Genomic DNA, 27,395 nt, shown 5'->3' on the forward strand with positions numbered 1-27,395 from the left:
TGATCTTTATGAGAACACAGTAGGGAAAGTTGTGCACTATTTCCATTTGCTAGGTAAAGGAATCAAAGTTCAGAAAAGTGTGTAACTGGTTGGAAGTTGCTGTATCAAGAAGCCCCCAAAGAATCTTCTACTTCTAGTCCAGTGATCTCTCCACTATATTATGCAAACTCTCTGAAGACCACATTTTGAGATATAAGATAAGCCAGGTAAAAGCAAACAAAATACTGTAGGCTAGGTAAAATGTAATTTAATTTTAGTGACTATCTGTCATGTAGTGTATTTCCTGTTTTAAGATTTCTTAATATGGAGTTATTTAAAACAGCTGGCATCAAGCAACGTTCTTTGCTAATGACCCCAAACCACTGCTTTCCTTTCACCAAGGTATTTGGAAGGTAATTGTCTTACCTCTGCTCCTGAATACGTATCTGTTTGGAGGATGAGTTCATTCAGATCAACCTCGTTATTGATTGGCATAGAGTGAAACTGCAGGTTAAGTATTTCCCTTCTTGTTGCTGCATCTGGTAAAGGCACATAGATGATTCTATCAATTCTTCCAGGCCGCATCAAAGCCTATATAAAGAAGAGGGGGCAACACAGATTAACCAAGCTCAGAACTGACATTCCTCATGAAAGGTACACAAGGAAAGAGGATGCCCAGAATCTTATGAATAACTCACTATTACCATAATTAGTAACTAAAACAAGTACCAGTGATTCTATATCTACATCAAAGACTCAAACAAATAACAATGTCAGAGTACTTTTGAAAACAGAAAAGCAGTACTTCTGAACGGCTTTTTGCTCCCTTGCAACTAACTGTCAGGTCGGTAAAAGACGATTCTTCTCTTTTAAGGAAATGTGTATACGACTTGCATTCATCATATCAAAAGATTTGTGTTTGGATAACTTCCTGCAGTAATTCTTAAAATATGGGTTAAGCTATTTCAGAGGTCTCAAAATAACAGCTCAGATCAAAGAATACTTCTAAGAGCTGATGGCAGTCAAAAAACTTCCCAAATATTTTATTGAAGGCTAATGCCTGAATTATCTTAGAAACAATGAAGTCATCTATTCAGAAAAAAAAATATTGAGCATGTACTATATATCAGACTTTGTTCTTGATTCTAGGAAATAGCATGAATAAGATAGGTATGTGCAAAACCAATTATAGTGACAGTTATTCATGTCTGTGAATATACTAATAACCTTTGAATTGTGTATTTTAAGTGAATGAATTTTATGGTATGTGAATTATATCTTAATAAAACTATTAAAAGAAATAAGGGTCTAAAGTGTGTCTGTTGACAGGATGCAGTAGCTTTTAGTGGGGGGCAGTCAGAGAAAGCCTCTTTGAAAAAATAAATTTTGCTGATACTCCTGGAAGTCACCCATACAGAAATCTGGGGAAAGAGAACTCAAGGAAAAGGAAACATCAAGTGTAAAGGCACAGATGACCGGTAGGTTCCAGAGAAATAAAAAACCCCACTGTGGTGGAAATCTTGAATAAAGTGAAAAGATGTAGGAAAATGTGGTTAGAGGGACAGTCACAGGCAGATTCTAAGGCCTTAAGCAACATGGTGAAGAGTGTGGATTGTATTCTATTTGCAATGAGAAGCCATTGGAAGGCTTTAAGCAGGAAGGTGAAATGATAAGATTTATATGAAAAGATCATTCTTATGGGACAAAAAAGGTCTAACATATACATAATAAAAATCCAAGAAAAGATGGGGTAGAAAAAATTATTTGAAGAAAAAGCTGAAAATTCCTCCCAGTTGGTAAACAAACATGAATTGACATGATCAAGAAGCTCAATAAATTTCAAACAAAGTAACTACAAAGAAAACCATACACAAACATATTACTGTCAAACTGCTGAAAATTAAAGATGCTAGAGTGAACACAGGGAACAATGATTTGAATCACCAATGACTCTCAATCAAAATGATGTGGAAACCAGTAGAACAACATCTTTAAAATGCTGAAAGAATGAAAATGTCATTCAAGAATTCTATTCCCAGTGAAAGTACCCTTCAATAACGAAGGAAAAATAAAGTCACTTTCAGTAACAGAAAACCAAGGAATATCTACTAGTAGACCCTTCCACTGGAAGAAAACCAGTAGATCTACACTATAGAAAATGCTGAAGGAAGTTCTTAAGGTTGGGTAAATGACATGAGATGAAAAACTGAATCTTCAGAAAGAAAGAAAGTGGACTGGAAATGAAATACCACAAACATGTAGACTCCTTAGATATGCCAAAAATTACTCTTGTTACTGGCATAATGAGAAATAGTACTCCTTGAATATATAAGAGATACTTACTTATAATGCAAAACAGTGTATTTTTAATGTGTATTTATGAATATGAAGTATCTAGAAAAAAGATGTGATAGGAATGCAGAAAGTATGGAAGACAAGAACTCAGACATGAATCTCTTTTAATTACAAAATCTAAAACAACAACAACAACAACAAAAAACAAAATCTTAAACACGCAGCTGTGACCACACATAAAACACGACAGAAAACACAAACACTGAAACTTCATATAGTTGCTCCGTGGGACTTAGTTCTTAGGGAACTGGCATAAAAAATGATGATATCCTGTGAGTAATAACTTATCCTTTGTCTCTGACTCAGGAGTCTCATGTCTTTCGCCAGACTCTATGGAATTATGGCAGGCTAACTTGTTAGCTTTCAAATAGGGTAAAGTCTGAGAACCTTCGCATTTCTTAATATGTATGTTCCTAATAATGAAGCCTCAACATATATACAACAAAAATTGACAGGATTAAAAAGATAATAAATACAAATTCACAACATAAATAGGAGATTTTAACTCTCTTCTTTTAGTAATTAATAGAACTAGAAAACAAATCAGTAAGACAGAGAGGATCTAACAAGCCATCAATTACTCAGACCTAACTGAAATTTATATATAGGCCATCATGTCCAATAACTGCAGAACACGTATTTTTTTCAAGTACACTGAGTATATTCACCAAGACAGCCCATATGATAAGCAGTAAAACAAAACTCAACAAATTCAAATAGAGTAGAGCTCTGAATACAAGAAGATAAGTTAGTCATGAATAAAAATAAGACAGAGGAAAATCCCAAGCACATTAGAAATTAAACAGCATACTTTTAAGTAAGACATTAATCAAAGAAGAAATCACAAAGGAAATTAGAAAATGTTTCAAGTTGAATGATAATGAAAATTTAACAAATGAAGATGTGTGAAATATACTTAAAGCAGTTAAGTGAAGTGTAGTGAAGTCGCTCAGTCATGTCTGACTCTTTGCAACCCCATGGACTATAGCCTATCAAGCTCCTCCGTCCATGGGATTTTCCAGGCAAGAGTACTGGAGTGGACTGCCATTTCCAGTGCTGAGAGGCAAATTTATAACTTTAAATGCTTATAAGAATAAAGAACTCTAAAATCAATGACCTAAGTTTAAAGAGTAAGTACAAGGAAGGAAACATGAGAGTAGATATCAATGAAATGGGAAACAAGCGAGAGAGAAAAATCAAAGGTTAAGAGTGGCTTTCCACAAAGATTTTTAAAGTTGATTAAATTCTAGCTAGACTGAACAAGGATAAAAGAGAGAACAAATTAGAAATGAAAAAAAAAAGGTTTATCACCAAAGATAATAAAAGGATAATCGATTATTATTAACAACTTTGACAATAAAAATAAACAAATTTATTGAGAAATTCAAGATGAAAATGGACAGGGAATGAAACATAAAATCAGAATAGCTCTACATTTATTTTTTTAAATGGAATTGAACTCATCAAGTTGAATTCATTATAACTGACCTTCCCATTAAGAAAAATCCAAAACCAGATGGCTTCCTTTCTGAATTTTATTTCTGAACCAGAGAAGAAATAACACCAAAATTATAAGAAAGAAGACCACAATCACTTTAGGATACAGAGAAGGGAACACTTCTCAACTTGTTTTAAAAGCCAGTATGATACTAACTCCAAAATTCGAGAAAGACATCACAAAAATTGAAAATTACAGACTGACGACATAAACACAGACCTAAAAATTCTTTAATCACATTGACAAATAGAATCTAACAATATATAAAATGGATAAATCATAGTAACCAAGTAAGAATCATCCCAGGAATGCAAAGTTAGTTTAACTCAAAATCCATCGAGTATAATTCACCATAGTAACAGAATAAAGGAGAAAAACCATATAATCACTTCAGTATGTGCAGAAAAACTAAAGACAAAATTTAAGATCTATTCATGATAAGAAAGTCCTCAGCAAACTAGGAATATAAGGGAACTTCTTCAATATAATATATGGTACTATAAAAACCTACAGGTCACATCATATTTAATGTCAAAATATTCAATGTTTTCTACCTAAGATCAAGAACAAGGTAAAAACTCACCACTTCTACCTAACATTATAACAGAAGTACTATAAGGCAAAACCAGAGTGGAGAGAGTATAGGGGAAGGAAGTATAGAACTTGGAAGAGTAAAAAGTAAAAAACTATCCTCCTTTACGGAGGATATATAATAGTTTATGTAAACTCCTAGTTCAGTTCAGTACAGTTCAGTCGCTCAGTCGTGTCCGATTCTCTGCGATCACATGAATCGCAGCACGCCAGGCCTCCCTGCCCATCACCAACTCCCGGAGTTCACCCAGACTCACGTCCATTGAGTCAGTGATGCCATCCAGCCATCTCATCCTCTGTCGTCCCATTCTCCTCCTGCCCCCAATCCCTCCCAGCATCAGAGTCTTTTCCAATGAGTCAACTCTTTGCATGAGGGGGCCAAAGTACTGGAGATTCAGCTTTAGCATCATTCCTTCCAAAGAAATCCCAGGGCTGATCTCCTTCAGAATGGACTGGTTGGATCTCCTTGCAGTCCAAGGGACTCTCAAGAGTCTTCTCCAACACCACAGTTCAAAAGCATCAATTCTTCGGCGCTCAGCCTTCTTCACAGTCCAACTCTCACATCCATACATGACCACTGGGAAAACCATTGCTTTGACTAGACGGACATTTGTTGGCAAAGTAATGTCTACGTTTTTGAATAGGCTATCTAGGTTGGTAATAACTTTGCTTCCAAGGAGTAAGCGTCTTTTAATTTCACGGCTGTAGTCACCATCTGCAGTGATTTTGGAGCCCCCCCAAAAATAAAGTCTGACACTGTTTCCACTGTTTCCCCATCTATTTCCTATGACATGATGGGACCAGATGCCATGATCTTCGTTTTCTGAATGTTGAGCTTTAAGCCAACTTTTTCATTCTCCACTTTCACTTTCATCAAGAGGCTTTTGAGTTCCTCTTCACTTTCTGCCATAAGGGTGGTGTCATCTGCATATCTGAGGTTATTGATATTTCTCCTGGCAATCTTGATTCCAGCTTGTGCTTCTTCCAGTCCAGCGTTTCTCATGATGTACTCTGAATAGAAGTTAAATAAGTAGGGTGACAATATACAGCCTTGATGTACTCCTTTTCCTATTTGGAACCAGTCTGTTGTTCCATGTCCAGTTCTAACTGTTGCTTCCTGACCTGCATACAGATTTCTCAAAAGGCAGATCAGGTGGTCTGGTATTCCCATCTCTTTCAGAATTTTCCAGTTTATTGTGATCCACACAGCCAAAGGCTTTGGCATAATCAACAAAGCAGAAATAGATGCTTTTCTGGAACTCTCTTGCTTTTTCCATGATCCAGTGGATGTTGGCAATTCGATCTCTGGTTCCTCTGCCTTTTCTAAAACCAGCTTGAACATCAGGAAGTTCACGGTTCACATATTGCTGAAGCCTGGCTTGGAGAATTTTGAGCATTACTTTACTAGCGTGTGAGATGAGTGCAATTGTGCAGTAGTTTGAACATTCTTTGGCATTGCCTTTCTTTGGGATTGGAATGAAAACTGACCTTTTCCAGTCCTGTGGCCACTGCTGAGTTTTCCAAATTTGCTGGCATATTGAGTGCAGCACTTTCACAGCATCATCTTTCAGGATTTGGAATAGCTCCACTGGAATTCGATCACCTCCACTAGCTTTGTTCATAGTGATGCTTTCTAAGGCCCACTTGACTTCACATTCCAGGATGTCTGGCTCTAGGTCAATGATCACACCATCATGATTATCTGGGTCGTGAAGATCTTTTTTGTACAGTTCTTCTGTGTATTCTTGCCATCTCTTCTTAATATCTTCTGCTTCTGTTAGGTCCATACCATTTCTGTCCTTTATCGAGCCCATCTTTGCATGAAATGTTCCCTTGGTATCTCTAATTTTCTTGAAGACATCCCTAGTCTTTCCCATTCTGTTGTTTTCCTCTATTTATTTGCATTGATCGCTGAAGAAGGCTTTCTTATCTCTTCTTGCTATTCTTTGGAACTCTGCATTCAGATGCTTAAATCTTTCCTTTTTTCCTTTGCTTTTCACTTCTCTTCTTTTCACAGCTATTTGGAAGGCCTCCCCACACAGCCATTTTGCTTTTTTGCATTTCTTTTCCATGGGGATGGTCTTGATCCCTGTCTCCTGTACAATGTCACGAACCTCATTCCATAGTTCATCAGGCACTCTATCTATCAGATCTAGGCCCTTAAATCTATTTCTCACTTCCACTGTATAATCGTAAGGGATTTGATTTAGGTCATACCTGTATGGTCTAGTGGTTTTCCCTACTTTCTTCAATTTAAGTCTGAATTTGGCAATAAGGAGTTCATGATCTGAGCCACAGTCAGCTCCCGGTCTTGTTTTTGCTGACTGTATAGAGCTTCTCCATCTTTGGCTGCAAAGAATATAATCAATATGATTTCGGTGTTGACCATCTGGTGATGTCCATGTGTAGAGTCTTCTCTTGTGTTGTTGGAAGAGGGTGTTTGTTATGACCAGTGCGTTTTCTGGGCAAAACTCTATTAGTCTTTGCCCTGCTTCATTCCGTATTCCAAGGCCAAATTTGCCTGTTACTCCAGGTGTTTCTTGACTTCCTACTTCTGCATTCTAGTCCCCTATAATGAAAAGGACATCTTTTTTGGGTGTTTGTTCTAAAAGGTCTTGAAGGTCTTCATAGAACTGTTCAACTTCAGCTTCTTCAGCGTTACTGGTTGGGGCATAGACTTGGATTACTGTGATATTGAATGGTTTGCCTTGGAAATGAACAGAGATCATTCTGTCGTTTTTGAGACTGCATCCAAGTACTGCATTTCGGACTCTTTTGTTGACCATGATGGCTACTCCATTTCTTCTGAGGGATTCCTGCCCGCAATAGTAGATATAATGGTCATCTGAGTTAAATTCACCCATTCCAGTCCATTTTAGTTTGCTGATTCCTAGAACGTCTAAGCAGTCTACAAAACAACTAATAGCAAGATTAGAGGATACAAGTTTAAAACTAGAAAAGATGTATTAGGCAGCAAACTAGAAAATACAGTTAAAAAAATCCACCTAATGGAAACATATAAAAACATAAAGGAGGACTAAAAGTAACAAGAGAATGCTTCCCTGAAAATTACAGAGCACTGTTGAGAGAAATTAAAGATGACCAATTTAAACAGAGACTCAAAACTATTAAGATATTCTTTTTTTCCAAATTTATATACAGACTCAGTGCAATTCCAATAAAAATTACACAGACTTTAAAAAACCTGACAAACTGATTATAAAATTTATATAGAAATGCAAATAACTGAGAATAGTAAAAGCTAAAACTTAAAAAAAGAACAAAGTTGAAGGATTTATCTAACTTGAAAACTTATAATGCTAATAAAGAAACAAGGTAGTGTGATGAGGTCTATACGACAGACATAGCAGATCAATAGAACAGGATATGGAGTCCATATTGATTTTTATTTTTAATGCATTCATGGAGGAAAGCAATTTAAGACATGATGCTCAATGACTAGATACCCACATTTTTAAAAATAAACATTGACCTCTTAACTCACTCCAAACTCAGAAATTAACTTGAGATGAATCATGAATCTCAATTTAAGAGCTAAAACTACTAGAAGTATTAAAAAATTGATAAACTGGTCTTTATAAAAATAAACCCAATGAATCATCGTTCATCAGATCACTGCAAATTTAAGCCACAATGAGCTATCATTACTTTCTCATAAGAATGACTAAAACTAATTAAAGACAATCTCTTTAACAAGTGGTGCTGGGAAATCTGGTCAACCACTTGTAAAAGAATGAAACTAGAACACTTTCTAACACCATATACAAAAATAAACTCAAAATGGATTAAAGATCTAAACGTAAGACCAGAAACTATAAAACTCCTAGAGGAGAACATAGGCAAAACACTCTCTGACATACATCACAGCAGGATCCTCTATGACCCAGCTCCCAGAATATTGGAAATAAAAGCAAAAATAAACAAATGGGACCTAATTAAACTTAAAAGCTTCTGCACATCAAAGGAAACTATTAGCAAGGTGAAAAGACAGCCTTCAGAATGGGAGAAAATAATAGCAAATGAAGCAACCGACAAACAACTAATCTCAAAAATACACAAGCAACTCCTACAGCTCAACTCCAGAAAAATAAATGACCCAATCAAAAAATGGGCCAAAGATCTAAATAGATATTTCTCCAAAGAAGACATACAGATGGCTAACAAACACATGAAAAGATGCTCAACATCACTCATTATCAGAGAAATGCAAATCAAAACCACTATGAGGTACCATTTCACACCAGTCAGAATGGCTGCGATCCAAAAGTCTACAAATAATAAATGCTGGAGAGGGTGTGGAGAAAAGGGAACCCTCTTACACTGTTGGTGGGAATGCAAACTAGTACAGCCACTATGGAGAACAGTGTGGAGATTCCTTAAAAAACTGGAAATAGAACTGCCTTATGATCCAGCAATCCCACTGCTGGGCATACACACTGAGGAAACCAGAAGGGAAAGAGACACGTGTACCCCAATGTTCATCGCAGCACTGTTTATAATAGCCAGGACATGGAAGCAACCTAGATGTCCATCAGCAGATGAATGGATAAGAAAGCTGAGGTACATATACACAATGGAGTATTACTCAGCCATTAAAAAGAAAACATTTGAATCAGCTCTAATGAGGTGGATGAAACTGGAGCCTATTATACAGAGTGAAGTAAGCCAGAAGGACAAACACCAATACAGTATACTAACGCATATATATGGAATTTAGAAAGATGGTAACGATAACCCTGTATACGAGACAGCAAAAAAAAAAAAAAAAAAAAAGAATGACTAAAACTAAAGAAACTGACAATACCAAAGATTGAATAAGGATACAGAAAAATTAGAAACTGTAGGCTCTTAATGGAAACATAAAATAGCACAACTACTTTGGAAAAGTGGCAGTTTAGAAAGTTCCCCACCAGAACAATACAGCTGCTCTACTGCCAGGTGTTCATCCAAGAGGAGCAAAAGCAGAGAGTCATGCGGAGTTGCACATAGGTGTTCACAGCAGCTTCATTTACAACAACCCTAAGCTGTAAAGAATCCAAATGTTTACCAATTCATGAATGAACACATATGTATTTACATATAATAGAATACCACTCAGCAATAAAAAAGAAAAATTACTGCTACACTCAATAATATGCACGAGTCTCAAAACCATTGTTCTGAGTTAAAGAAAGCAGACAATGAAAACTGCATACTATAAATTCCATTTATATAAAATATGTAAAAATTTTCAATCTAATCTATATAAAAAGCAAACAAGTGGCTGGCTGGAGCCTGGGGTGAAGGGAAAGATGGATTTCCAAGGAGCAAAAGGAACCTTTCAGGCTGACAGAAATATTCTATTATTAGTTCTCTTATTACATCATGATTGCAGAAGTGGTTTCACAGGTACGTACACACCCACACCCACACCCACACCCACACCCACACACACATGTAAATTAGTTGAATTATACTCTTTAAGTTGATGCAGTTTACTATATGCAAATTATAGCTAAATAAAGATGATTAAACTTCTTAGCATTATACTCATATAATTATATATCAACATATATTGATATATAATACTGAGATCCTCAATATTAAATATCAATAAACTTAAGGGGCTTAGAGATGTTTTCAGATCCTTTCTTTTCTAACAGACTGTGTTCTCGGACTAAGCAGTTTTTGAAAAGTAATATAACCATTCAATAAGAGAAAGAACATTTTCTTAACAAGCTTTATAGCTCAATTTCTATGATTTGGCCATGTATATGGATGACAGGCATCACGACCATTCCAATTCCAGACAAGTATATCTCCCACTTTTTAAAAAAGTCACCCGATATTTATATTTAGAGTTGCAAATAGAATATTAAAACTCATGGAGTCAATACTATGTATCTTATACAGGTGCTTCATAAACTGCTCAGAAAAATGTTAGCAGATAAAAAGGAGAAAAAAAAAGATCTTCTTGTTAAAATAAGTTAGGGCAACACTGGGTAGAAACAAAATTAAACAGGTTTCTACATGCAGGGATTTCTGGAGCTGATACTAATGGGTATGAGAAATCTCCAAGAGAGAACTGCAGGTAGTATATAGAAAGTCTACTCCAAATTCTCAAAATAGAATATCTCAAAAGTTAATATTACATTTCCACTTTGGAAAAAGGTGCTGTATACTTTTTGCACATATCACAATACCTAGAATATGCTGAGCATTTAATAAATATGTACTAATTTTTAAGTCATGTACAAATTAGAAAACAAAAATTCAATTAACAAATACATAATAAATATAGTGCCCTTGTTTAAAAATGAATGCTTTAATTATTTTCAGACTATTCCCCACACTTAACATTAGTTCATTAGGTAGAAATGACACATGATTATCTTGAAATGTATTTTATCATAGAATTAAAACCTGTATCTCAATCACTGGGATCACTTCTTCCCTACCTAAAAGAAACAAATTCTGGATTCAGGACATTAGGATGATACCAGCAAACACATTTTTTTTCAAATTATTAAAAATGTTATCTAAAATCAACATTAATATTTATATAGCCCTTAAGTATCTGGTAGGCTACAGTCCATGGGGTCGCAAAGAGTTGGACCCCATGACTGAGAGACTTAACTAAGAATCCATAAAGCAATTTTCACATAGCAAATTTCATTTAATATTATTCTAAATTTTGTGAATTAGATATTGTTATACCCCCATTAAGAAAAAAAACGAGGCCCAAGATCATGCAATAAATGATAGAAAGTAAACGAAAATCAGGAGGTCTCTGAATGTTGAGTCACACCTTTTCTTTTTTACTATCTTGCCACTACAATATGATACTCAGTATCAATTGATGAAGGAAAAAAAATTCTTGTTCTAAAATATAACATAAGTGACACAATAACTTAAAGAATTCTTTCACCAAAAAAAAAAAAGGATTATACCTTTACTACGTGCCAGGCTCCTTTTTAGTTGCTAGGGATACAGCTGTGAATGGCTTGGTTAGTTTTTTAAAGTTGAAGTATCCTTTTCACCTTTCTGGGAACACTAGTCATTCTAGGCTATTTTAAAATTTCCTTTCTAATAATTGAAAGAATAACACAGCAAAGGATATAGAGCACACACGTCATCTGAGTCTCTGGAACAACACTCAGCAAGCATCTGTGCTCCGTCCTCCCTTCTCCCCTAAGCTGCAGCTTTCCCCGGGCAACGGAGGTTGAGTATACTTCAACGATTATAACTTTGTCTGGGCCAGCAGCCAGCTAAGCTTTTTCTGGCTTGATCTTGTCAGTGAAAGTTAGCTTAAAAAAAGGTAGGAAAGAGCTTTCCTTCCTGTAAAACCCTGAATGAGTTAACACCCTTCCTAGAATTTCTTTAAAAATACTGTTCTGCAATACTAGAGTGGAAGAATGTATTCCGAATGATGGCATCTGCTGTTACTTTAAAATCACCATATGACAATTCTCAATGAAAAAACAAGCCCAGGCTTCCTAAAACTCTGAATACTTCTGGTTGCAAGGGCATAGACACTGTAGCCTTATATTAATTCTAGGTTAAACAACTGTTGGGCAAACAGCTTTTTAAAGAGGACTTTTTCAACATCTTGGGCAAGTCTCTATATCTCTAACAACCTCAGTTTCCTCATGAGTGAAAATGATAGTGGTTTTTAAATCAGAGAAGCCTATATACTTCTGACAAGAATTTCCCTCAAAATACACAAGAAGAGAAAACATCCCCATGCAATTCTGCAAATAATTCCACTGAGTTCAAGTGAAATCTGTTTGTGCACCTCGCACTAAGCATGACTATATTAGATGACCTTTTACATGGGTCTTCTGGACTCAATTCATATACTATCTTACTCAAGGCAATGCCTGATTATGTAACATGGTCTTTACTGAAAAGGTGTTAGTATAATTTTAGCAATTACACTACTTAATTAAACTAACACTACTCCCTTTCTTTCCTCCGACCTTTACAAAATGAACTCTACTTTTTCTTTCTTATAAATTCTGAAGTTCAACATATGCAATTTTTATATTCTATCAATGTCCAAATCTAATTTAATTAGCACAGAAATACTTGTTCACACCAAAGTATTATAATAGACACTCTGAGAAATTAGGTTCTGTTGGCTCCTATTCATTTAAAATGATCAACAAGGCTTTTAGAAGGATTAAGAGAAATGATGTATGTAAATCATCTAGCACTGTGTCTGGCACAGGCTGGTGTTCAGTAAACACAATACGCCTACCCCCTTTAAAAGAAAGGAAGAAAGAAAATGATCAACATGGGTGTGTATGTGAGTGTAGGGAACATCTTCTATTATAAAGAAAAGCAATACTGAGCCTTTACATTTTACTCTGATGGAAACATATCAGTGTATCATGATTCATGGAGAAAACAGTTCCAGAAAGTAGAGAGAGAGAGGTGGATCCTTAGTAACAGCTCTGATTTATTTCAAAGAAACCTTGGACTTACTCTGGGCATCTTTCTCTCCAAATTCAACTGATTAATAGGTGTGGTTAATGCTACCTCTTAAATCTCTCTTGAAACTGTCACTTGTATTCCATCTTCTTTATTATATGTTTGTGTGTTTGTTTACTGTCTGTCTTTCCCAACAGATTACAGGCAGAAATGTAATGGCAGATATCATATTCTGCCACTCAATACACTCATACACACTCATATTCAAGGCACTCAATACATGCTTACTCAATGAAGTCAGGCCGACATAATCTCTTGTCTAGAATACCATAACTATATTGCTAGCTGTCTTTCTACTGGCAGTCTTACTCATTCCTTTTTCTCCCTCTCTGTGTCTACATCATTGCTGAGTAATTATTCTAACTGCAAATACTATAACTCCCTATTCTCTAATCACTGAATGGCACCTCAAGGAAAAAAGTCATATTCAAGCATACTATTTCAGGCGTCTAAAATTTTGGTGTAACTCTCTCAACTTATCTGCGGCTACTTTTCCTTTCTCATGCTCTGACTCCAAGAGCATCTAAGCATTCAGAGTTAGCCAAACTCCATGCTGCTTTCTGCAGCCCTGCTCTCACACATAATTCACTCTCAGCTCTGAATCACATTTTATCTCCTAGCCTATCAGGTGAACTCCACTTCTTGTTCAAGTTTCAACTTAAAATTATGCAACCTTCTGTGACTCTTCTGAGTACCATATAACTTGTAAGTTGGCATACAGGTTAAAAGTGAGGGAACAAGAATCAGTCTAACTGGGTTAAAATTCTAGCTCCATCATGTATTATCTGTGTGTTTAGACAAATCATTTAAACTTCTTGGTACCTTAAAATCCTTAACAGTGCTAGTTACTTAAGAGGATGACTCTATGGATTGAATCATATAATCTAAATAAAGGGCTCAGCACAGTGCTTGGTACATGGCATGCGTGTTTCAATTTAGATGTTATCATCATCATTACTGTTCCTGTATAATTATCCCAGTACTTGACTGCACTCCTTGAATACAGGGAATGCTAGTTATCTTTGGATCCTAAAACCTGGCACAAGGTAAGCATTAATGTTCTTTGAATGAATAAAAGGATAAATGTTCTAAAACCACGAGGTTAGAACAATAGTAGACAAATCAGGTTAAAATAAAGATTCTTGATTTATGTTTTAAATCTCAGTGTTCAAAAGGGATTACTATTTAACAACTTTCAACTTGCCTCTTCCTCTCCCTGCGTCTTATCATGGTCTCAGAAATGAGACTTTTAGTAATAGGGAAGGGAGAAGTTATAGACATACGCTTGCTCTCTTCATCAGTAATCTAATTAAGGAATCAGTAAGAGAGGAGGTCCTAGAATACGCCTGTATTTATTAAATCTTTTCGTGTTGCTGATCCACATTATTCAGCCTAGAGATGAACACAGTTGACTTCTGGGAATGTTTCTTGTGTTGTCTGATTTGCATTTCTCTAATAATTAGTTTTCATTCCAATCCCAAAGAAAGGCAATGCTAAAGAATGCTCAAACCACTGCACAATTGCACTCATCTCACAAGCTAGTAAAGTAATGCTCAAAATTCTCCAAGCCAGGCTTCAGCAATACATGAACCATGAACTTCCAGATGTTCAAGCTGGGTGTAGAAAAGGCAGAGGAACCAGAGATCAAATTGCCAAAATCCGCTGGATCATGGAAAAAGCAAGAGAGTTCCAGAAAAACATTCTGCTTTATTGCTATGCCAAAGCCTTTGACTGTGTGGATCACAATCAACTGTGGAAAATTCTTCAAGAGATGGGAATACCAGACCACCTGACCTGCCTCTTGAGAAATCTATATGCAGCTCAGGAAACAACAGTTAGAACTGGACATGGAACAACAGACTGGTTCCAAATAGGAAAAGGAGTACATCAAGGCTGTATATTGTCACCCTGCTTATTTAACTTCTATGCAGAGTACATCATGAGAAACAGTGGGCTGGAAGAAGCACAAGCTGGAATCAAGATTGCTGGGAGAAATATCAATAACCTCAGATATGCAGATGACACCACCCATATGGCAGAAAGTGAAGAGGAACTCAAAAGCCTCTTGATGAAAGTGAAAGTGGAGAGTGAAAAAGTTGGCTTAAAGCTCAACATTCAGAAAACGAAGATCATGGCATCCGGTCCCATCACTTCATGGGAAATCGATGGGGAAACAGTGGAAACAGTGTCAGACTTTATTGTTTTGGGCTCCAAAATCACTGCAGATGGTGACTGCAGCCATGAAATTAAAAAACGCTTACTCCTTGGAAGGAAAGTTATGACCAACCTAGATAGCATATTCAAAAGCAGAGACATTACTTGGCCAACAAAGGTCTGTCTAGTCAAGGCTATGGTTTTTCCTGTGGTCATGTATGGATGTGAGAGTTGGACTGTGAAGAAAGCTGAGCGCCAAAGAACTGATGCTTTTGAACTGTGGTGTTGGAGAAGACTCTTGACAGTCCCTTGGACTGCAAGGAGATCCAACCAGTCCATTCTAAAGGAGATCAGGAGAGGGTGTGGAGAAAAGGGAACCCTCTTACACTGTTGGTGGGAATGCAAACTAGTACAGCCACTATGGAGAACAGTGTGGAGATTCCTTAAAAAACTGGAAATAGAACTGCCTTATGACCCAGCAATCCCACTGCTGGGCATACACACTGAGAAAACCAGAATTGAAAGAGACACGTGTACCCCAATGTTCATCGCAGCACTGTTTATAACAGCCAGGACATGGAAGCAACCTAGATGTCCATCAGCAGATGAACGGATAAGAAAGCTGTGGTACATATACACAATGGAGTATTACTCAGCCATTAAAAAGAATACATTTGAATCAGTTCTAATGATGTGGATGAAATTGGAGCCTATTATACAGAGTGAAGTAAGCCAGAAAGAAAAACACCAATACAGTATACTAACGCATATATATGGAATTTAGAAAGATGCTAACGATAACCCTGTATACGAGACAGCAAAAGAGACACTGATATATAGAACAGTCTTTTGGACTCTGTGGGAGAGGGAGAGGGTGGGATGATTTGGGAGAATGGCATTGAAACATGTATAATGTTATATATGAAACGAGTCACCAGTCCAGGTTCGATGCACGATACTGGATGCTTGGGGCTGGTGCACTGGGACAACTCAGAGGGATGGTATGGGGAGGGAGAAGGGAGGAGGGTTCAGGATGGGGAACAAAAATAAATAAAGGAGATCAGTCCTGGGTGTTCATTGGAAGGACTGATGCTAAAGCTGAAACTCCAATACTTTGGCCACCTCATGCAAAGAGTTGACTCACTGGAAAAGACCCTGATGCTGGGAGGGATTGGGGGCAGGAGGAGAAGGGGACGACAGAGGATGAGGTGGTTGGATGGCATCACCAACTCGATGGACATGAGTTTGGGTAAACTCCAGGAGTGGGTGATGGACAGGGAGGCCCGGCATGCTGTGATTCATGGGCTTGCAAAGAGTCGGACACAACTGGGCAACTGAACTGAACTGAACTGAATAATTAGGGATGCTGAGTATTTTTTATGTGCCTGTTGGCCACCTGGCCATCTGTATGTCTTCTTTGGAAAAATGTCTATTCAGGTTCTTCTGCCCATTTATGACTGGGTTATTTGTTTTTAGGTATTGAGTTGTATGAGCTGTTTGCACATTTTGGATATTAACCCTTGCTGGCTGCAACGTATGCAAATTATTTTCTCCCATTCTTCTGTAGGTTGTTCTGAAATTTTGTTGAGGGTTTCCTTTCCTGAGCAAAGTTTTTAAGCTTGATTAGGGCCCATTTGACTATTTTTCCTTTTCTTTCTTTTGCTTGGGGAAAATGATTTAAGAAAATATTGCTACAAATTATGTTAGAGTGTTTTGCCCATGTTTTCTTCTAAGAGTTTTACACGTCACATTGTATACTTAGGTCTTTAAGCTATTTTGAGTTTATTTTGTATATATGATGTGAGACAGTGTTAGAATTTCACTAATGTACATGTAGCTGTCCAACTTTCCCAACACTACTTGTTGAAGACTCTTTTTTCTCCATCATACATTCTTGCCTCTTTGTCATAGATTAAGTGACCATAGTTGTATGGGTTTATTTCTGGGCTCTCTGCTGCTGTTGCTAAGTCGTTTCAGTCGTGTCCGACTCTGTGCGACCCCATAGACGGCAGCCCACCAGGCTCCCCTGTCCCTGGGATTCTCCAGGAAAGAACACTGGAATGGGTTGCCATTTCCCTCTCCAAAGCATGAAAGTGAAAAGTGAAAGTGAAGTCTCTCAGTCGTATCCGACTTTTAGCGACCCCATGGACTGCAGCCTACCAGGCTCCTCCATCCATGGGATTTTCCAGACAAGAGAACTGGAGTGGGGTGCCATCTGCTCTATTGATCTATATGTCTTTTTTTTTTTTTGGTATCAGTATCATGTTGCTTTGATCACTATGCTGCTGCTGCTGCTAAGTCGCTTCAGTCATGTCCGACTCCACGTGACCCCAGAGACAGCAGCCCACCAGGCTCCCCCATCCCTGGGATTCTCCAGGCAAGAACACTGGAGTGGGTTGCAATTTCCTTCTCCAATGCGTGAAAGTGAAAAGTGAAAGTAAGTCACTCAGTCGTGTCCGACTCTTAGCGACCCCATGGACTGCAGCCTACAAGGCTCCTCCGTCCATGGGATTTTCCAGCCAAGAATACTGGAGTGGGTGCCATAGGCTTGTAGTATAGTCTGAAGTCTGGAAGGGTTATGTCTCCAGCTTTGTTTTTTTTCCCTCAGGATTGTCTTGGCAATTAATTGTGGGTCTTTTATGATTCCATGCAAATTCTAGGTTTATTTGTTATAGTTCTGTTAAAAAATGTCATGGATATTTTGATAGGGACTGTATTAAATATGTAGATTGCTCTGGGTAGTATGGTCATTTTAATAATACTAATCCCTCTAATCTAAGAGCATGGGACAACTTTCAATTTCTTTGAATCATCTTCAGTTTTCTTTATCAATGTTTTATAGTTTTCAGCATATAGGTCTTTCACCTCTTTGTTACATTTATTCCCAGAAATTTTTTTGGATGAGATTTTCAATGGGATTTTTTTTTTATACTTTCTGATATTTCATTGTTAGTATAAAGAAATGCAACAGATATCTGTATGTTAATCTTATATCCTGCTGCTGCTGCTGCTGCTAAGTGGCTTCAGTTGTGTCCGACTCTGTGCGACCCCATAGACGGCAGCCCACCAGGTTCCCCCGTCCCTGGGATTCTCCAGGCAAGAACACTGGAGTGGGTTGCCATTTCCTTCTTCAATGCATGAAAGTGAAAAGTGAAAGTGAAGTCGCTCAGTCGTGTCTGACTCTTCGTGATCCCATGGACTGCAGCCTACCAGGCTCCTTCGTCCATGGATTTTCCAGGCAAGAGTACTGGAGTGGGTTGCCATTGCCTTCTCTATATCCTGCTACCTTGCTGAATTTATCAGTTCTTACAGTTTTTGTGTGGAGGCTTTAGTGTTCTCTATATGGAGTATCACATCATCTGCAAATATTATCCCTTTCAATTTGGATACCTTTTATTTCTTTTTCTTGTCAGAATGCTGTGGCTAGGGTTTCTAGTGCTATGTTGAATAGAAGAAGTAGAGAGTGAGTATCCTTGTCTAGTTCCTGAATTTAGCAGGAAGGCTTTCAGCTCTTCACCTTTGAGTATTATGTTAGCTGTGGGTTTGTCAAAATGGCTTTTATTATGTTGAGATATGTTCGCTCTATACCTACTTTGTTTTAAGAGTTTTTATTATGAATGGATGTTGAATTTTCTTAAGTTTTTCTTCTGTGTCTTTTGAGATGATCATGTGTTTTTTGTGTTTCCTTTTGTTAATGTGGTATATCACATTAATTGACTTCTGTACTGTTCTATCATCCTTGTGACCCTGGACTGAAACCAACTTGATCATGATGTATTGCTGCTATGAGCCATGAACAACATGGGATTCATGGCCTCCGGAGGAGAGGAATTTGATCCAGAGCCAGAGATGAAGCTTGATCACTTGGAGTTTTTTGTGTAGCAAAGTTTTATTAAAGTATAAAAAGAGATAGAGAAAGCTTCTGACATAGACATCAGAAGGGGACAGAAAGACTCAGGAATTGAACCAGGGTCTCCAGCACTGGAGGTGGATTCTTTATCAGCTGAGCTACCAGGGAACACAGAATTAAAACAAGATTCTTTTAATTTTGTGTAGAAAAAGAATAAAACTATCTGCCACTTGCATTTTATTTCCTCCTGCTGCTTGGGGATCTTTGGCCTTTCTACCTATTACCCTCTCAGTATGATCCTTTTTATGTATCATTGGATTTAGTTTGCTCATATTCTGTTGAAGATTTTTGAATCTATAGTTATCAAAGACATTGGCCTGCTCTTTTCTTTTTTTCAGTGTTTTTATCTAGTTTTGGTATCAGAGTAATGACAGTTTCATAGAATGCATTTGGGAGTATTTCTTCCTCTTCAATTTTTTAGAATAGCTTGAAAAGGATAGTATAAGTTTCTCTTTGGATATGTTTGGCATATCCAAACATATCCCCAGTAAAGCCATCCAGTTCCTGCCTTTGTTTGCAGGGTTTTTTTCTGTTTCTAAAGTACAGATTCTATTTCACTTCTAATGATTGATCTGTTCAAATTATCTATTTCTTCTTGACTCAGTTTTGGCAGCCTGTATGGTTCTAGAGACCTGTCCATTTCTTCTAGGTTGTCCAATTTGCTGGTATGGAAACGATTTATATCTTTAAATTTAGTTGCTCTTTAAATTTATTTATTTCCAGTTTTATTGAGAAAATTAACACATAGAATTGTATGTATTTAAAGTATACAATGTGATGATTTGATATATATATACATTGGGAAATTATTATCAAGATCAAGATAATTAACATATCCATCACCTCACATTGTTAACTCCTTTATGTGTATGTGATGAGAACACTTAAGATCTACTTTCAGCAAATTTCAAGTATATAATACCATATTATTAATTACAGTCACCAAGCTGTCCATTAAATCCTCAGAATTTACTCATAATTGAAAGTCTGTACCCTCTGACCAACATGTCTCCATATACCATGTCCACTGTCCCAGCAACCACCATTCTATTCTCTTTCTATGAAACTGGCTTTTGTTTTTTTAAGATTCCACATATAAATGATACCACATAGTGTTAGTTTTCGTCTGCTTATTTCACTTTAGCTATGATCTTTATAAGGCTTGAAATTCTTAATATTTCAGGAATATAATTTCATAATATCTTGCATGAAATTCAGGAAACTTTAAAAGTAATTAGATTGAAGGAAGAATAGCTTTAGAGACCAATAAAATAAGTAATATTTAGTAAAAACCATGTAAGCCACCGAAAGGAACACTCTACATTATATCATTTGGTAATTAAGCTTTTAGGGCAATGAGGAAGTATACAAATTGCACTTAAATTGAGGGAAGTATCTGTTCAATAGAAACTAGAAAACAGAAACAGGTTTTACATAAAATCTGAATAACAAAAATTTAACTACCCATGTGATATTTTTAAAGTAACTTAAAAACACCAAATGAGTTGTTTTTGTACAAAGCACAATAAGCAGCGTGACCAAGCATTATGACTTGGTCCTAACTTTTAAGAACTTAGACTTTATAAGTGGAAAAAAGTCAATGTACAAAGAGTTAAATACAGTAAATTGTAACTAATGAGTTAAGACAGTAGTAGGAAAAAAAAAAAAAAAGACAGTAGTAGAAAAGGTGAGAAAATACATGAATAAGTGCTAACTTAATAATTTAAGGATGAATTGAGAATCAAATTTCAACTTGATAGATGCTATGAAACTAAAAACCACTCATTTAATGAGATAAAACCAACAATATTTACCTAATGCATATATAAAACATTTGGAAAGGCAGAGAGAGTTGACAGGTATGTGTTTGAGATCAATTACACTTAAAACAAGCAATAGGTTCTGTTAAACCAAGAAAACCCACTTTCATAATTCTTCTCTTACAGCTTCTAGCTTAGTAAACCTTTTCATAAGAAATCATTTGAGATTTTAAAATTCTGTAGTATAGTAAGTAGTAATGATATATATATTTGCATTATACACACCATCCTTTAAATAAATAGCCCTTTTGAGTTAGGTACATTTGAAACCATGGAGAATATAATCTAGGTGGGAAAGATCCAAAAAATCTGAGGAAACAAACATTTTATTTGTATTTTTAAAACATAAACTCATTATTAGTCCACTTATATTTATTACAACTGATTCAGATAATGGAAAGTAAGCAGTTCTGAGAGTCAAAATTAATTAATTTGAGATAAGACTTTGGAAATAAGGACTTTCAAATTGCCTTAAAAAATCTAGAAACAGTACCCTGAACCAAATGAGATGGCCCTAAAATGACAAATAGGGGAGATTTACCAGGTTGAGAAGGTGGGAAAAGGCAGATAAAAATACTATGCCCAAAGAATTAAAGGTGCATCTGGGAAGGCAAAGGGTTTACTGTGCACACCTTTCCAACAGTTGCACCAAGCATGGATTACAGGTGTGCTTAGGACATTGCTTTCTTCAGGTCTCAGGAGGGCCAGGAGTCCAAAGAAGCCAGAGGCTCCAGGTAGTCCAATAGCAACTTTGTTGGGCTATTATTACCATGTATGTCATGTCCTGTCATGAAACATGGGACTATGGAGGCAGATGAAGTAAAACAAACAAATATCCACCACAAGTATGATTCTATCACATACAGTGGCAATGCCAAGAACTTTGGTCTTTCTCTCATCATAGTTCATAGGAAATTGTGAAAGGTTTGTAATCAGGTGAAGGACAGGCTCAATGTTCTGCTTAAGGAAATAAATCTGGCTGCAGTGTGGAGGTAGCACAGGAATGAAGTGCAGCTTCCAGTTAGGAAAAGAATATAATCTTGAGGTCTTAAATTAGAACATAAATAATAACAGAGGCAGTGAACCGGAAAAGGACAATTTAAGATGTATCTCTGAGGTAAAACTGCCCAAAGTTTTCAACTTATTACTAGACATTTCCTCCTTTTGACAATGCCTTCTCATTTTGCAAAGAAAGATAAAGCAGGATTTCTCTTAAACAGATTTGTACTTGTATTCTGCAAAGACAGTAATACTTGCCAAATTAAAATCTGGATCTGACAATATGTCACAACTTCATTTTTAAACTGCTAGAAATGCTTTTTAAACATTTCAGTTCATATTATAGCTATTTAAGATATTCAGTTATCCCTAGAATTGAGGAAGTTTTTACTATTCAGTTTGAGACTTCACAGAACAGTTCAATTCCACAAACATTTGTATCTACTCTGTGCCAGGCACAGGATTAGGTGCTAGGGTTACAACGTTCTTTGTTCTTTGAAAAATAATTCTTCTAAAAGGATTTCTGTATGACAACATCTGAGCACGTGTTTGTATTAAAACAAATAAATCAATCAGTCTGTAGGCTGTCTAATGTTGGGCCTGCTCAGTTCTGTAGAAACCCGTAGCACTGTGCAAGAAAAGACTTGATACATTTGACAGCAGGTGTTTAGGAAGAATGTATCACAATAAATGGCAGTACTTGATGAGGAGTACAAAAGAGGGAAGAAAACAGAACAAAAATAATTCAACACACACACACACAACACACACTTAAGTCCTTCTACTAGAATGTTATATTCTTCACCCACTTCTATTAAGGAACCCTTTTACAAAACCAAAACAGCATTTATCTAGAACTAATCAATTATTCCTCTTATAAAAAGTGAATGTGCTTTTTGATATACTACAGAGGAAAACTAAAAATAGTACAATTAATCTTTCTAATATCTCTATAAAAATGCACTCTTTTAAAAGTTCTTCATAAGGTTGAAAAGGGGTGGAAACTTCCTTACATGCAAACACCAATTTTTATAATATTTAAATATAAATAAACCCATAGGTTGGTAATGGGGGGAAAAGGTGAGAGGTGGTTGTCGGGGGAGAAATGATCTGTCCCGTGCTTATTTGCCAGAATCAGCTCCCATCATTTGACCCCTCTCTGATCTTTTCTTTTTTCTCTTTGTTTTCTACCAATACTGAACACCTTGTAGTTCACTGAAAATAGCACATGCTCTGTACCTCGGTACGTGCTGATCTTTCAGAAAGTCCTATTCAGCCAGCCCTATGCTATGTACTCCATGAAAATTCTGGTTCTTCCCTCAAATCACTTCTGCACACACAATGGAACAGTCATTTTCTGCTCTACATTACTCCTAAACATTGTTTACATGTCCGTTGAATAGATTACACTACAACATTTGCTCATATGTTCTAATGCCTCCACTGGACTATAAGGTATTCAATGGACACATATTTGTCCAAATTTAAAAAAAAAATCATTTTGTCAAAATTTAAGGTGACCTACCTACAGATACCTACCATATTCAAGAGCATACCTACCATACAAGAAATATCGGGTGGTACAAACAAATTGCGGAGAATATTAATTTTCTGGGTAGGTGGGGTATTTAATCCATTACATACAACCATCTGTAAAAACCTAACAGATGATACGGTAAATGTAAATGAACCATTTCTTATTGACTCAAAGTTTTCCCCTCTCCTGTGTTATTCTGTGCTAAAGGTAGCTATCAATGACAGAGATGCAGCATGACAGATTTACACAGTGTGACTTGAATGGGCACCACAAGGCTGATTAGTATTGCAGAGCAGCACTACAGAGCTCTACACATGGCCTCCCTGCTTGTATCGGCAAGGTTCATGATTGTTCTACAGCCATTGAGCTGAATGTTCCTCTGCCTCTCACTCCAAACAGAATGATTCTCTTTTCTACTGTTGCCAACACCCCAATTTTTGAAGGTTCAAAATAACAAGTATATGAAGTTATTTCTTATCAATTCCACCATCTGAGAGTAAAGGACTGCTTTATCCTTTCCTTTTAAAAAATAAAACAACTCTCAGACGGATCCTAGCCCACTTCTGGGCTCTATGACCATTAATACTGCACCTGCTTTATCTGCTCTGGCTGTTCAGTGCACCTTTCTTCTTCCACGTACCTAACACCTTTTTGTTTTATCTTTGATAATACATACTACCAGGTTCTTTTCTCTCTTTCACATAGTTAAAAATTCTGGCTCAATTACTTATTAATTGAGTTTTAATATAGTAGTTTTCAACTCTCGTGTCAAATAACTCCAAGTGCCTGAGATATAGAGCCACAGCCCAAAAGTGGCTCAGTGAGGCATGTGAAGAACCACGTACCTCTGGAGAGTTCAGCAAATCATAGTCTGTGGCCAAATCTGTCCCGCCACCTGTTTTACAAACAGAGTGGCCCTGGAACACAGCTGTGCTCAGTCATTTAAGTGCTACCTGGGGCTGCTTTCATTCTAGGACAACAGAGTTGAGTAGCTGCAACTGATAAGATCGGAGAAGGCAATGGCACCCCACTCCAGTACTCTTGCCTGGAAAATCCCATGGATGGAGGAGCCTGGTAGGCTGCAGTCCATGGGGTCGCTAGAGTTGGACACGACTGAGCGACTTCACTTTCACTTTTCACTTTCATGCATTGGAGAAGGAAATGGCGACCCACTCCAGCGTTCTTGCCTGGAGAATCCCAGGGACAGGAAAGCCTGGTGGGCTACCGTCTATGGGGTCACACAGAGTCAGACATGACTGAAGCCACTTAGCAGCAGCAGCAGCAACTGATAAGATAACAGCCTGAAAAACCTAAAACATTTACTATGTGATCCTCTATGGAAAAAGTTTCCAAATCCTTTACAAAGTGGCTCTTAATCCTTGTTGGGCATTATAATCAACCTTTTAAAAAGCAGATTTCCTTGGACTCACTTCTCCAGTAAGCTTTACTCTATCACTCAGTTCTCCAGAGAGTTTTACTCTATCACTCAGTTCTCCAGAGTTTTACTCTATCAGTCCAGGCTCAGGCAAAGTATTTTTTCAAAGCTGTGCAAATAATTCCAATGTGGAGTCACAGTTAAACCACTGTTCAAGTACTTTCTCATTTCTTAAACCTCAACATCCCCAGTAATCATCTGACTTCTTCTTTAATCCAGGAGGGTTCATGCCCTATTTATACTCCACTCAGATACATTGGAGAAGGAAATGGCAGCCCACCCCAGTACTCTTGCCTGGAAAATCCCTTGGATGGAGGAGCCTGGTAGGCTACAGTCCATGGGGTCGCAAAGACTCGGGCATGACTGAGAGACTTCACTTTCACCTTCACTGGGATACATTAGGCTTGGAGGGAGAGAGCAGACTCTGCATGCTTAATAGGTATGCAAGCGATCTCTGATGCAGGGAGTCCAGAGACTAGACCCTGAGAGACACAGTTTGTAGAAGTTGGCTTGAAAAAAACACAGGTAAACTTGGAAGGTCTCTTGTCCCCACGTCAGCAATGAATCAAATCACCCTAATTGCTCTTGTCTATGTTTTCTCATCTGTAAAATGCAACTCTTTCTGTGTTGCCTGTCTCATAAGTTTGCTATAAGATGTGCTGTGTCAACTCTCTGCTTATAAGCAGATAAGCACATAACAAGCAGATAATACAGATACCATATTTAAGCACAATTTCAAGTGTAAAAACAAGACATAAGACTAGGAACTGTACCAATGACTTTCTGAAGTCAAACCTGGAAAATAAAGGGTTTACAGAACGGGGTCAATACTACAGTGATTGGAGGAGGGCATGGCAATGCACTCCAGTATTCCTGCCTGGAGAATCCCCATGGACAGAGGAGCCTGGAGGGCTACAATCCATGGGGTTGCACAGAGTCAGATACAACTTAAGTGACTTAGTAGCACGTGTGCCCTACAGGGATTGCACAGTGACTCATGGTTTGGCGTACAAATGTAGCTGCATCCCCTTCAGAGGCCTGAGGATCTCAATGACCTAAAGGTTCATGGAGAGCCCAAGGGATGGGAGTACCTGTTAACTCTTAAAACTGGAGGCCAAATTTGGTATGCAAAAACTGTGTATGCACATTTTCCTCAGAGTGTATCCATGAGATTCCCCAAAGAATCCACTCATTAAAGAGATGAATGTGGTCACTTACCTCTAAGTATCTATGTCCTAGAACATGGGCCTTATCAACAACCCATTAGGAAAACTTGTCATGGAGACCAAAAACAAAAAACCCATTGTGAATTATTTCTAAATGCTGCTGCCCTGGCTTAAAATGAATCCACTCAAGAAATAAATGTGTTGGCTTTCTTTTATTCCTGTTGCTTTCTAAACAAAGTAAAAAAAAAAAAAAATTAATAATTTCCTCAATCCTATGGAAGTAAGTATATTTATAATTAAATATTTTTAAATGTGTCAGAAAAGTCTCTGTTATATTGCCATTTAATATAAGCAGAAGAGGATTTTGGTTATCCTATCAAAGTGTGTTTTTGTGATTCCTGGATACTGAGAACAGCAGAATTTCTTACATAGTCAAGTCCAAATATGAGTACTGAAAAGAACTGACTGATCTGATATCTCTCAGTCACCTCATTATTCAGTCATACTAAGTGGTCAAAACACCCAGAAAAACCCAGATTCCACACTGTGTTTACCCTATCTTTAGCAAAGAATTGCTCACTGGCTAAGGTCTTTCCAAGCACTCTGGAGTTATGAAAAGAAGTTTGATGGGCTTCTTCAGCATGTGTTCGTTTCCATTGAGTACTGGGAGACAACTGAGACTGAGAGCCAGGTCAGTGTGGAAGACACTGGCTCTTGGGACTGTTGTCTTCAAATTTTTGATTTTTATTCATATTATTAAAATCAATTTGAGCACTTTCTCCCAGTATTCCTGTATTTATTCAGAAAGTATATACACGTATCTCTGTATTAACATACTGTATATGTTATATAACACACACAAATGTACATTTAAAAAATGCTACACAAAATAATCATGACTATAAATACAAAAAAGCAAAATGGCTGTCTGGGGAGGCCTTACAAATAGCTGTGAAAAGAAGAGAAGCAAAAAGCAAAGGAGAAAAGGAAAGATATAAACATCTGAATGCAGAGTTCCAAAGAATAGCAAGAAGAGATAAGAAAGCCTTCTTCAGCGATCAATACAAAGAAATAGAGGAAAATAATAGAATGGGAAAGACTAGGGATCTCTTCAAGAAAATCAGAGATACCAAAGGAACATTTCATGCAAAGATGGGCTCGATAAAGGACAGAAATGGTATGGACCTAACAGAAGCAGAAGATATTAAGAAGAGATGGCAAGAATACACAGAAGAACTGTACAAAAAAGATCTTCACGACCCAGATAATCATGATGGTGTGATCACTGACCTAGAGCAAGACATCCTGGAATGTGAAGTCAAGTGGGCCTTAGAAAGCATCACTACGAACAAAGCTAGTGGAGGTGATCGAATTCCAGTGGAGCTATTCCAAATCCTGAAAGATGATGCTGTGAAAGTGCTGCACTCAATATGCCAGCAAATTTGGAAAACTCAGCAG

The 27,395-nt window shown here is 37.2% G+C and overlaps 1 protein-coding gene across 6 annotated transcripts in view; it reads right to left on the bottom strand.

The window, feature by feature from the left end:
- The window catches only part of SPATA5 (spermatogenesis associated 5), a 331,976-nt gene that overhangs the window by 66,269 nt on the left and 238,312 nt on the right, over nucleotides 1-27,395 (bottom strand). For all 6 annotated transcript variants that reach the window (XM_002694399.6, XM_024977592.2, XM_024977591.2 and 3 more), the window contains exon 15: nucleotides 406-570. In XM_002694399.6, coding sequence (XP_002694445.5) covers nucleotides 406-570 — 165 coding nt within the window. The remainder of the gene's footprint in view (nucleotides 1-405; nucleotides 571-27,395) is intronic.

This window comes from Bos taurus, chromosome 17 (assembly GCF_002263795.3).
Source record: "Bos taurus isolate L1 Dominette 01449 registration number 42190680 breed Hereford chromosome 17, ARS-UCD2.0, whole genome shotgun sequence".
NCBI lineage: Eukaryota > Metazoa > Chordata > Mammalia > Artiodactyla > Bovidae > Bos > Bos taurus.